General features: G+C 41.4%; 1 protein-coding gene across 1 annotated transcript in view; it reads left to right on the forward strand.

Annotated features, from left to right (window-relative positions):
• ENPP1 (ectonucleotide pyrophosphatase/phosphodiesterase 1) overlaps positions 1–13,321 on the forward strand; it is a 62,324-nt gene that overhangs the window by 40,813 nt on the left and 8,190 nt on the right. Inside the window, exons 16-21 of the mRNA XM_015421254.1 lie at positions 1,454–1,523; positions 6,965–7,052; positions 8,024–8,199; positions 10,565–10,610; positions 10,710–10,861; positions 12,593–12,728. Coding sequence (XP_015276740.1) covers positions 1,454–1,523; positions 6,965–7,052; positions 8,024–8,199; positions 10,565–10,610; positions 10,710–10,861; positions 12,593–12,728 — 668 coding nt within the window. The remainder of the gene's footprint in view (positions 1–1,453; positions 1,524–6,964; positions 7,053–8,023; positions 8,200–10,564; positions 10,611–10,709; positions 10,862–12,592; positions 12,729–13,321) is intronic.

The following is a 13,321-nucleotide window of genomic DNA, read 5'->3' on the forward strand; positions in this document are numbered from 1 at the left end:
CCTCCCTCCCTCCCTCCCTCCCTTCCTCCCTCCCTTCCTTCCTTCCTGTCTTTCTTTCTTTCTTTCTTTCTTTCTTTCTTTCTTTCTTTCTTTCTTTCTTTCTTTCTTTCTTTCTTTCTTTCTTTCTTTCTTTCTTTCTTTCTCTGGTTGGTGCCTAACTCCCCAAAAGTTGATGACATGCAGCTTCATGCAGAGTTACTCCAGTCTAAGTTCATTTATTTCAGTGGGCTTTGATTGAACTCTGCAAAGGGCTGCAGTGTTGGCCTGACTGTTAGTATTTAAGTGCAGATGCTGTAAAATATCAGTACTGGGCAATGTGAAAACTGGACTGAAAAACTGTGGTGGTATTATGTCAGAAGATCATGCACATGATATTTTCTCATGAACTGTGGAGGAGATATGGGCTTTATGTGAAGAGTTATGGGAGGTGCAAGATTAATTTGGCGCTAAATAGCTCTCTCTGAAAGAGCAAATTTATCTTCTTAGGAAGTAGTTATATAGCATCTCTATGCCCAATTAAAGGAAGTACCTTTTATTTATACAGCTTCCATTAACAAAACATAAGCTTCCAAGAAGGTTACAATATGAACTAAACAACATGAAGACAAATGAGAGGAGGGTGAGGGAAGCAAAGGTAGTGCAATTAATTTGAGAATACTTGAAATCAGGGCTTTTTCTCTGGGGGAATGGAGTTCCAGAACCTCTTCGACAAAATTATTTTCAAAATGTTTAAAAGTTCATGAGTTTTCAGTATACAGTTATAAAACTTCATTTCCCTCATTTCCGGCACATCTTTTTCCAAAATAAAGCCCTGCTTGGAATGAATATTAGTTCAGTAGCCTGTGTGGAAAAAGTGGTTTGAAAGAAAATGATAAGTGACAGTATGTACATCTTGAGGCAGGGAATTTTACTCAGTGAGAGGCATCTGGAACAGTAGTGTTCAATAACAAGAGATTATTGGGCAGCTCAGGGTGGCAAAGTTGGGGAAACACAGGTTACTGGCAGGAATATTATATATATATTTTTAAAGTCTCAGTCTGTTTCATCAGATATGTATCTGACTAGTGAAGCTAGTCTCTCCATTGTCTGTTATGAAAGCTCATATTGAAATGAATGTTGTTAGTCTTGAAGGTACCACTGAACTTTTAAAAAATTGTTGTAACAGATTAACACAGCTGTGCTTTTGCAAGGAATATTAAAAGAAATGAAGCAAAAAAAGAAAAAAGAAAATCTGAAAGAGCTCTAATGCTAAAGGCAAGAAGGCTGTTCTGGTTATGGAAGAGGATAGGAAGCCAATGAAGACAGGTTTATTATTTTAACAGTGGAATTTTAGGCAGAGGACGAAAGGGCTGAGATATGTCTAGGGAAACACAGAGAGAATAGGGTTGCAGTATTCACAGGTTTTCTATAATACAGGTATTGTCAGTTACATGTTTATGGCTATGTTCTGCAGAATGCCATCTGAGCTCAAGTACTGCAAAGGTGGATTCCACGGGTCAGATAATACATTTGAAAATATGCAGGTAAGTTTCAAAACATACTCATTCTTATTTTAGAATTGGTCAGTACTCAGCTTCCAACAAACAATTCAAGAGGAAAGGCAAATCTTTCCAAGTCCAGACTTAAGTGTTTGTAATTGGAACTGGACAAATTTGAAGTTAGCAGAACAGTGTGGAGGCTGGTTTTCTTGGTGGGGTCTGGGATAATAGGGGGAGGAGAGAAAGTATTGTTGTACCTTTGATACACAAATCTGTTTCTGCGTGCTCCCGTGCTGAATTGGAAACACACAGTCGGAGTCCAAGGAGTTAGATGAATATCTGTTTAATGCATTGAAAACAAGGAATACAGGGCTGAATGCCTTAGCACCTTAGCAATTCCAAAACTGTATTCTGCCATAACCAGGAAGGGCAGAAGGTCTTATACCCCAAATGACATCACATATAGTTTACACATTAAAGAATCTCTCATTGGTACCAAGCAGTTAACATCATACAAGCATCATTTGACTTTAAACCTTACTATTGGTCTCTCATGTAGTGTCAGTGATTACATTTGCCTATCTGCTCTTCAGATGTTCAATGGGAACATTAGGGAACACTGAGAACCTTTCTGATCTTAGTGAAGCTAGTCCCTCTTCCCATTGTTTCTGGGGAGCTGGGTGATAAGGAATGTGATTCACATTCAGCCTTGCTCTTGTCATCCTTGCAATTTCTTAAATACACATTCCGTTTTTATTGCATCCTAATTCTATCCCCAGAGGCCTCTAATAATGCTTTTCCTTAACATATATATAACTTTGTATGCAAAAGGTACAGTTATAAAATATATTCTACTATAAGCTTCTCTAATCAAAAGATTCTAGGTTACATACCAAGACCTGGATCTATTATAATTAAACTTTTGAAGGCACAGTGACAGCTATCAGCATACAAACACATCAGAGGAAATAGCAGAACCCACATTCAGAAATCACATTCATTCCCCCCTTGTCCTACACCTTCAGCCTTTATCTCTTTGGAGTCTGCAAAGCTTTTGCCAACATTTAAGATTCAGAGGGCACCAGTTCCACAGGAAAAATTACACTTCCTAGAAAATATAGGCCTTCTCCTTTGCACTGCCTGAAAGCCACGGCTTTTGTTGTAGAAAAAGCCCAGCAGGAACTCATTAGCATAATAGGCCATACCCAACAGCAGGAACTCATTAGCATATTGGGCCACACCCCTGACAACACAGCTCATTCGCATATTAGGCCACACCCCCATGTTACCAGAAGTGTGGTCATCCAGCCACACCCACCTTTTGCTTCTTATTCTCTTTACTTTGTTGTCAAAACCCAGGGCTTTTTGCACACACCCCTAATTGTAGCCAATCCAAATGAGTTTCTGCTGTTGGGTGTGGCCTGTTATGCTAGTGAGTTCCTGCTGGGCATGGCCAACTTGGGAGCCAGCCGGAACTCCGTTCCTGTGCGTTCCTGCCCAAAAATAGCCCTGCTGAAAGCTATCTAAGGAACTTAAGCATTAAATATTTGAAGAAAGACGCTGGACACTAAGATTCTCTGTTTCCAGGGCTGTATGTTTCTCATTTAGCCCAGGCCAGCCTTGGGTACTGACTCTCCAGGCTTTTGTTTACTTGTGTCCACCCTGTTTCCCTATTTTTGCTTGTTCCAGTCATCTTTGTTATGGGACTGGATACCTAGAAGAACCAGAAAATATTTCACACCCCCTTGCAATTTCTTTGGGAGCGTTCTTCCCAAAAAAACTATCATCAAGACTTTTCTGTTTGTTGTATAGTTGGTGGCAGCCAGCAGAAAGCTTTCCTACAAATTGAGAAAGAGGCATAATGCGTCTCTCTCAAAACTGTACCACTACAGATGGCTGGTGAGGAGATGCATGGATGAATGTTTGTCCTAGGTTAAAAATATCCTGCATATAAAAACTAGCAAGACAGATGCCTGGTTAGGCTATGTCGTGTGCATAAACTTCTTTTGCAGGATTAGAATTCTATAAGTTTTTAACAATGTATACAAAGCCTGCATTGGGCCAAACTGGATATTATGGCAACGCATAGACCCCTGTTGGTGTCAGAGGTGGAGCCAAGGCACTGGGTGAGCTGCATAGTAAGGCATGCTCTTCCCCTCTTGCTTGTTACCATGAACAGGGCCAGAATATTGTCTCCACTAGCCATGAAGATGGGATTAGGTTCATTCTTTAAAAAAGAACTCTTTTTGACCTACTTATTTATCCAAAATCATCTGGTGGTGCCATAGGAGACTTGAACTAGTTCCTTATTGCTGTGGCTAAAAGGCTAAGGCTGAACAAGTTGAAACTGAATCCTCACAATATGGAGATGATGTCACTTGTGAAGGCTGGGGTCCTGAAGGACACCGTGTTTCCCATTTTTGATGGAGGTCCAGCTGAAATTCACTGACTTTGCTAAGGATCTAAGGATTATACTGGACCCAGCAGTATTGTTGGAGAAGCAAGTTAACACAGCGGCAGAAATGCATTATTCCATCTTAATTTAGCTTGGAAAAGGGTCCCTTACCTTGACTTGGCTGATCTGGCCATATAGATTCATTTGATGGTTGAGGCTAGACTATTGAAATGCACTCTAGGTGGGCCTTAAAGGCAATTTGGAAACTGAAGCTGGTACAGAGCACTGCAGCCCATTTAATATCAGGCAGTAGGCAGAGTGTGCATGTCACACCTATTCTTCAGTCATTCCATTGGTTACTAGTCAGTTTGTCCTACTGGTTATCATCTAAAAACCCTTAACAGTTGGACCCACATACGTGCAGAATCATCTTTCTTGCCATACCGTGGCTGCTCTTAACAGCTTCCCTCATCGGAGCAAAGCCTTCTGAAACTGCCACCCTACCAATGAGTATGATCAGCAACTGCCTTTTTGTGTGCATTCCCTGTGATGGCTCATGACATTCATGAAGGCAGCTACGTGTCTGTCATTCTGCAGAATGTGCAAAATAGAAATGTTCAGGGGGCATTTTTTATAGAACTGTAGTAGAACCGAGCAATCAATGAGGGCGCCTTTATAATGGGACAGGATTTCAGTCTACTGCAATGATTATTCTAGGTATTGTCTTACTTTTAATGCATCTTTTTACTGCGTTTGTGTAATTCCACTCCACCTTGTCTAGGCCGTTGTGTTTCAGAGGATAGCTGTGTTAGTCTGCAGTACAACAGGTAGACTGAATCCAGTAGCACATTAGAGACCCACAAGTTTTTTTGGAGTATGAGTTTTCAAGGGTCAAAGCTCCCTTTGTCAGAGAGAAGTAGGAATGGATATCCATGAGTCCTTATCTCCCAGTCTGAAGGTGGGAGGGGTGCTGCCAAGAAAGGAGTTAGAATGCAGAGGTACAAGGTGAAATGTAATTAGCTTGATTAAAGCAAGGGAGAAACGCTGGGTGGTGGAAAGTGCAGTCAAGTCACAGCTGATTTATAGTGACCCCGTGGTGGGGGGTTTCAAGTCAAGAGACGTTCAGAGGTGGTTTGTCATTGCCTGCCTCCACGTCATGACCTTACTATTCCTTGGGAGTCTCCTAGCCAGGGCCAATCCTGCTTAACTTCTGAGATCTGACAAGATTGGGTAGCCTGGGCAATCTAGGTCAGGGCGAGAAACGCTTAAGGGCAGAAAAACAGCATCTATAGTGAGATATGTCCATATTCAGCTGTGGGGGATCCATTGTTCTGAATTTGTGGATGAACTCAAGTTTAGCAATTTTATGTTGTAATCTCCCCCTGAAGCTTCGGTGTTTGAGTCCTGCCACTCTTAGGTCAACAGTGGAACATCCAGTTTGGTGTAGTGGCTAGGAATGCGGACTCTAATCTGGGAGAACCGGGCTTGATTCCCCACTCCTCCACTTGCACCTGGCTGGATGACCTTGGGCAAGCCAAAGCTCTGATAAGAGCTGTTCTTGAAAAAGAGCCGTTTGTGTCAGAGTTCTCTCAGCCCCACCCACTTCACAGGGTGTCTGTTGTGGGGAGGGGAAGGGAAAGGAGTTTGTAAGCCGCTCTGAGACACCTTTGGGTAGTGAAGGGCGGGGTATAAATCCAATCTCTTCTTCTTCTTAAATCTTCCCCCAATGTTGTAGGTAGTTGTGGTTTGCATTGTCTACTAATTTCTTAATCCTAGTCCAATTGCATTGTTCATTGGATATTTTATACCGTATTACTGTATTTTTAATTCTACAATTTGCCTTGCGTTTCATTGAGAAAAGTGGGCTAAAATAAAGTAAGACAATGTGTTATAAGATACTATTATAAAATTTGAGTTTGTCTTCTATATTTGCCTAAGACATGCTTAAGTTCTGCTTTACAATAGTCATATAAAATATTTTAGTATCTGACAGCTAAAAAAATCCATGTACTATCACTATTAATCATTGGGTTATGTTTGCATTTGTACAACACAGGTATCTGCACAAATGGGGTCAAAACTCACTTGTCGATTGCAAATAATGGGCAATTTTTGGGGACGCTTTAAAGACCAAAATGGTACTAAGACCATGTTCGTCATAGCTCCCTGTGCTTGTAAAAGCTCTAGATTCCTAGCACTTCCTGTTACATTGTCTGACAAGAGTACAGCAGTTGTCTTGTGACTAGATATGCATGAGGTCTTTATTTTATTCTATTTATGGACTGCAATAGTATTTGAGAACATGATCCTCATAAAAGAAGTGGTTAAATATCTTTCCTGGAGAAAATGTGTGCTGTGTATTTCTGCTATTGCTGAGAAGCTCTACACACAAATGCTGTTTACAGTAGAAAATTAGTTGTTGCTGCAAAATGACCATTTTTTTTAAAAAAAAGATGAACAACGTTTACAAGAGAAGAAAACAAAACCATTTTCTTGGAATACAGCAGTCTTGTATTTGTCATTGTTTATTTTGATGCAGCTGTAGCCTGAATGTCTGAAAAGAAATAAGAGGAAATTGTAAGATTTAAACCATGATTGTAATGCCATTCCTAGTAAAAACACATATAGTGGTTTTTTTTTCTGATTTAACAAGGAAAGTAAATGCCTATTAAACTGAAGATTTAACAAGGTCTCGTTCCATTCATGTTAGATCAAATCTTGCTTTTATTCAGGAACTTCTAAGCCTTTTGGTGAAGGTAAACTGGTGAGATTGGAGATAACCCTCTTCAAAGGACGTGTGGCCACAGGCATTGAGCTACAGAAAATTTTTGAAATGCATAAGTGAATTAAAAGCCCATTTGTATTCCCAGCATTCTGTAAACTTGCTGAACAAAGATTACTGATGTATGCCAGAAATTTCTTCTCCCCCACCACCAAAGAATAGCTTCATTTTAGGTTAGTTTAGGCTACACGCATATCATCAGTTATTATCATTAAATAGTTATAAATGTATGTTGTAAATATGTCTGCATCCCCCTGATACACTTTACAACATATGAGGACTAAAACAGAGTTGTCCTTTTTTCCCTAGGCTCTGTTTATTGGCTTTGGACCTGGATTCAAGTTTCAAACCAAAGTTGACCCCTTTGAAAATATTGAAATCTACAATTTAATGTGTGGTATGATGAAATAGCCATTTTTACTGTAATTGGCATATTTGTGTTTGTGCTAATATAATTTCCAATCCAGTCAGTGTTGGACTGTGATAGCCATCTTAAATTTTACACCATCTCCTTTCACCTGTTTCCTATTTCCTCTCCTTTGGAGCGATACTGAGGAACAGATGAAGGGGAGGTTATGGTAGGTTGCTCCTGCAGGATGATGAGCAAGGGGTGGAGGCAGACCAGTGCGGGGGTGCAGTCCTTAGAAGGTTCCAACATGCCTATATGCCATGCTCATGCTTACAGTCACATGAAAATTGCAGTGCAGAAGTGAATTTTAAAAGATCTAATGGGTTGGATCCTGCAATTTGCGGGTGCAAGAATTGCAGGATCTTACCCTTCCCTCCTCCTGAAGCCATTTCTGATAACTGGCAAAGTTTATTCCCAGTGTTGAGGGGCTTGTGTGTACTAATAGCTGCATTGAGTAGGCAGCTGCAGTGGGACTCCATTATGTGGAGAGAGCTCTTCTTACACAAGAAGCAAAAAGTTTAATCTCATTGCCCTTCCCCTGCCTACTGTAGCCACCCAACTGGTGCAGCTGTTAATATCTAGAAGAGAGGGCCTCACCAGTAAGCAGAACAAGAAAAAGCGGGGGAGGGGGGAGAAATTGGTGCAGTGGGGAAAAAAATACTTTGACTCGATGACCCCTACACATTTCCTGTATGTATCATCAGGGGGATCTGAGAAGAAAATTCCCATAGCAGCTAAGCTTCTGAAGTCAAGTAAAATATTTTTTTTACACAGCATCAATCATATTTTTTGCCTTTTCTTGTGCTGTGATCAGTAGATAGAAATCCCTCAGCCCTGGAATAAACTTTCCAGGGTCAGAAATGGCTCTAGGGGAGACGGGGAGGAGAGAAAAATCTCAAACCACTGGTAGTTTGTGGGATCTGAGCCATTAATTTGTTACATTTGCTTGTTTGTTACAGATCTACTTGACTTGACGCCAGCCCCTAATAATGGTACTCATGGAAGCCTCAATCATCTTTTAAAGAAACCCACTTATGTCCCAAGTTATCCTAAGGAAGAAAGTTACCCTTCTTCATGCCCTTTCACAAGGCGGAGAACTTCTACAGGTGATCTTGGCTGCTCATGTGATTTGTTGGTATGTACACACACTAATAGAAATGTTTAGCTGTTTGCTTCTATACTTTTCCAAACTGTGAGATCATTGTCAACATTACTTCAGATTCATTCAATGTCAGTGAGAGGTTTCCATTGATCTAGAGTGAGAATAATGCCGCACCTTTAAAACTGTCCCATCATTACTACATGAATTGCAGATTTGGCTACAAGTTACCTATTCTGTCCATTGATAGCCCCGGTCACACAGGCCGGATATCGCGCAGGGGGGGGAGGCGTGGCTGTTTGCCCCGGAGCAAACTACCGTGCGGCAGCCGGATCAAACATCCCACCCGACATCCCGCCAACATCCCATGGTTGGGGGGAGGTGCCAATCATACATCACTCCTGCGGCGCGGCAAAGAAGCGGCGCCGCAGGGGTTGTGTTGGGTTTTTTTAACCCAAGTGTTCGCATGCGCCGTTGGGTGCTTGTGCGCACCCGTGGAGACTTGACAAAAAAAAGTTTTTGCAACGGGACATGGGCAGGCGCCGGATGCCACGAGCTAACACCGGAAACATGATCTGACACCCGCCCTTGCCCCGCAGTTTCCAGAAACTAGTACCTCGGAGATACTAGTTTTTTACAGCGCATCTTCAGAGTGAAGCCTCAGGTGAGCCACGGCAGCTCTACGCTTCCCAGATGTGGCGGTGAGATCGCACCCGGAAAATCCACCTATCTTCCGTCTCTCTAGCATGCCTAATGCTCTGTGTGACCGGGGCCAAGAGATGGCAAATGTGCATGTCAGGAAACTGGTCCATTTAAGCAGTTTTTTGCTACTCCGTGGTTCATTCTGAGGCCTAAAAAATCATGGAAGTTTTCTCTCTTTGAGAACTTAGGTCAAGGTTGCTTGTAGCTTCAAAGAGACAGATAAGGGAAAATGGGAGACAACTCAGGTGCCAGTTAGGCTTGCCAGTTTCAAGGCCTCGTAAGGCCACAAGATTCTGGGAGGGTACATTCCACCTTGTTGCTGCCTAAGCTAATGGGTGGAAGAAGGTTCTTGCTTAAATTGGAACTGACGCAGCTGCAGAGTGTTCAGTCTAACTGGCAAACTCACCTGATTGGTTAAGTCAGCTGGTTAGTATTATACCTGATTGGTCAAGTTATATTTATTTATTTTATTTTATTTGCTTTCAATTTGTATCCCACCTTACCGGTATGAACTGGTTCATTTGCTATACATTTGATTAGTCAACTAGAATGAGGCCACCATGGGTTGTTGAGCATGTAGGAAAGATCTTCCATTCTAGTTTTGCCCTGTGACTGGATTACATCTGATTTTGGGACGCTTAGTGATTCTGTGTGAGTCATAGTGACTGGAACCCTTGTCTTGGCTTTTGGATTTTGAAACTGTATGGGACTTAGTCTTGATGGGTAACATCTGGATCTTGAACCAATGGTTGTTAATGTGCTTGCCCTAGATTTATAGCTTTGTTATTTTTATCTTCAGTATTCACTGCTCATTTATTGTATATTCTTGTACAATTTTATAATAAATCATCTTACTTGTATTTTGTGGTATTCTTGGGTTTGGGGGCTTCAGTCTGAATCCAGTACTTTACCCCATATTGGCTACAGCTACCATAGTAATTGGTTTTTGAAACTCACTTTGTAAACATCCTACCTTGCAAGGATGACTTACTTGTTCTTAGACCAGGAAGGGCTAAAAGTTTTATCTCTTGGTCTCCAGCTGGCTGGGTAGTAAAGGGACTGGTGTCAGTGATATCCTTTGGTTTGAGGACTCACACTTCAGCCCCCTTTGGTTAGGTCTTTCCTGATTTACCCCCTTAAACAGGACTTTGGCTTTAAGGTCCTTTGTCAGTATGCATACTTGACTTTGTTAAATTGTAGCACTTGGAAACAGAGAACCAGTAAAGTGCTTTCAAAATTGTGGAAGTGTATTCCCTAAAGTGTGTCCCATATTATACTATGAATAACATAGGAAGATGATGTCTGTCTGTGAGCTGCTGACACACTGACGTAACCTTGTGATGTGGTGGGTTCTACTTGAGCATCAGCCTTAAGGGTAGCTCTATGAATATACCCAAACTACACACATGATTCTTGTGGGATAGTATAGTCCCATGTAAAACCTTGAGAAGTGACTATCTTGGATTAATTGACTGCTTAACAACAACTTACTAGCTTACTAGCTTTCATCCAGCCCATTATTAACTCTACGAACTTGTTCAGAACATCCACTGCTTCACCTGGTTCAAATGTAAAGAAGGAATGCAGTTCAGTATCATCTGCAAATGGCTGGCATTACACTCCAAATCCCAAGATTAACTCACACCTCTGTTGCTACACAAAATTATTTGTTCTCACCTTTTCTTCCTTTTGTTTCTAGGGCTTACCACAGAGTCAGTCACAGATAAATTTAACTGCCTCACAGGGTAAGCATTTTAACTGCTTTGAAAAAAAGGAAAACAAGCAGAGAATGTCATCAGAAAAACAGACTGTGTTTAGAATTCTTTTTCTTTCTCCTACTGTAGCAAAGAAGGTAGAACAATACAATTTGCCTTTTGGGAGACCCAGACTGCTACAAAAGGACCATAACTATTGCCTTCTTCACAATAACCACTACATAAATGGATATAGCAAGGATATCAAGATGCCGCTGTGGAGTGCATATACTGTTAAGCCTGTGAGTATGTTAGTACTTAAGGGCATGATACACTCTTAAATAAATGTTTTAGGAATGACAGAAAATGCCTCTTGATGCCTTTGAGCATTTTGGGGGAAAGCATTTGTTATGGAACTTGGTCAGTTTAGTGGTATTCTCTCTCTAAACTGGAGTTGCTGTTGTTACACTATGGCTGCGGTCACACACACTAAATAATCCACTTTCAATGCACTTTCCAACTGGATTTTGACAGTTCACTCAGTAAAATCCAGTTGGAAAGTTCACTGAAGGTGGATTGAGTGTATCTGTACAGTGAATTTTACTAAGTAGCAAATGCAAAAGTCAGGTGTTTGTCCTGAAGAGTCTACAGTGTAAATTTGTGTAGAGGAAAGTAAAATGGGGTAGAAGAGAGGAAGATGACAGAAGGAGAATAGAAAGGCAATGGTTAGAAACTATACCAAGGCCCCTGTCACATGGGCCAGATAACGCGGGGGGGAGGCGTGGCTATTTGAGCCGTCACATTCTGATCCGCCATTAGGCGATCAGACGCGACGGCGGCACACTGGGGCTTCCTCCATCGGTGCGCGCAGCAAAGAGGATGACCCGGGGGAATAGCTGCACGCCGACACGATCACACCGTGGGAGTCCGTATGCAGCCCGTGGCAAACCATTTGCCAGTAGGTTGTTGCAGGTACCTTTTAAATGCGCATCTTTGGCGGCATGCCATGGGTTGGCCACGGGTGCGCTACGCCTCCCAGATGTTCCGGTGTGATCGCGCCCGGAAAATCCACCCGACTATCATGCCTTCCGCGGGGCAAATGCTCCATGTGACCAGGGCCCAAGACTTCATTTCAGTTGGGGATGAGGGTTTCATGGTCTTGGTGAGTTAAAAGCTGAATTTGAAGGACATGGTATTGTGGGCTGGAGTTCAAAGCATAAAGGATAGCATGTGAGATTTGAAGGAATATTTTGGGCTGATGAAAGTTGGGACAGAATGGAAGTGGAAATTCTGGGAATAGATCTTGGTACAAGAAAAGGGAGATAACCTTTGGGGGGGGGGGCTGTAGGAAACATTAAAGGCAAGGACAGATGTTTGTGCTGAATGTAGAAAGAGCTGAGAAGTGATCTGAAGACTTGACTAGCTGTATTTCTGGCTAATTACTTCATGTCTTTAAACAGATTAGAAGTTAAATGATGCTAGAATCTGGCCTGGTTCCTTGAAGATACCCCAAGCACTGTAATAATCTTCCTTTAGACAAAGGGCTCATGCCCTCCCCTCTGCTGTCCAGCGTCTTATCCTGTTTGGACTGCATCAATAATTCTGGTCCTCACTGGCTCTTTAGGATAGTGGGAGACCAACATGGTCTGAAACAGTTCTGGGGTTCTGAAGCTGTGAAATAACCTACCAAGTCACCTAGACAGTGCCTCTGGTGTGGAAAAATGTTGGTAAATATTGAGAACTAGGAAATGAATGAGATCTTCAGAAGTCATCTGTTCATCTGCCAGAGCTGAGGATTAGTTTACTTAAGTGAAATATTTAATTATCCAATTATTTATTGGCTACCACTCCCTAAAAGATGCTTGAGATGGCTGACAATGTTAAAAACACTAAAGATCAAATAAAATAGTAGTCCAATGTCAGTGTTCTACAAGAATAAAGTTAGAGGGGACCTTTGTGAATCTGTATCTCACATATTACATGATGTGTACATTATGCTTGTGCAGCTACTGATAATGTCTTTTGTTACCTAGGCCAATTGGAATGTCTCTATAAAAGCTACCACCAGCTGTCTCCACAATGATAATCGTATTCCTTTAAGTCTCGGCCAGAGTTGTTCATTTTACAAAGGCCACCCGCAGCTAAACTATGGATTTCTTTTCCCACCAAGTAATTTGATTTCTTTTGCATTTCAAACCAAGTTATTTATGAGCAGGCTTTGCTGACAGAGTAAGCAGTAGAGTTTGTACTCGAATGTGAAGGTTGTGCAGGCTTTCAGAATGCATGAATAAGCTTGAGGCTTACATAATCATTAAATGTGGGAGAGATACAAGTGCCTGGGGAATGCCTAGTTCATATTTAGAAAAACATCACTGACACCCCCCCAACCCTTTTGAAATAAAGTAACAGAGAGTCTTGTGGTATCTTAATGACTAACACATTTATTGTGGCATAAACTTTCATGAGTTATCATCACTTCATCTGACACATGCATCTAAAAATAAATTATGAAATTATAAATGGCAGATAATTAAACTTAGTGAGATCACTATCAGTGCCAGGGTTTAAATGAACCAAGGTGTCATATATGAATGTTGTACATAAAAAGGTCAGTGAGGAAATGTTTCAATGTCTATTATGTCATTCATATGTGTTTATGCTATTCACACTAAATGGTGCCATGCATGTATCTTGAAATTTGAAATCAAGACACTTTTTGTACTGAACCTCCATAAACACAAAGGATCCGATTCAGTGGCATT

This window comes from Gekko japonicus, unplaced genomic scaffold (assembly GCF_001447785.1).
Source record: "Gekko japonicus isolate JY-2015 unplaced genomic scaffold, Gekko_japonicus_V1.1 scaffold407, whole genome shotgun sequence".
Taxonomy (NCBI): domain Eukaryota; kingdom Metazoa; phylum Chordata; class Lepidosauria; order Squamata; family Gekkonidae; genus Gekko; species Gekko japonicus.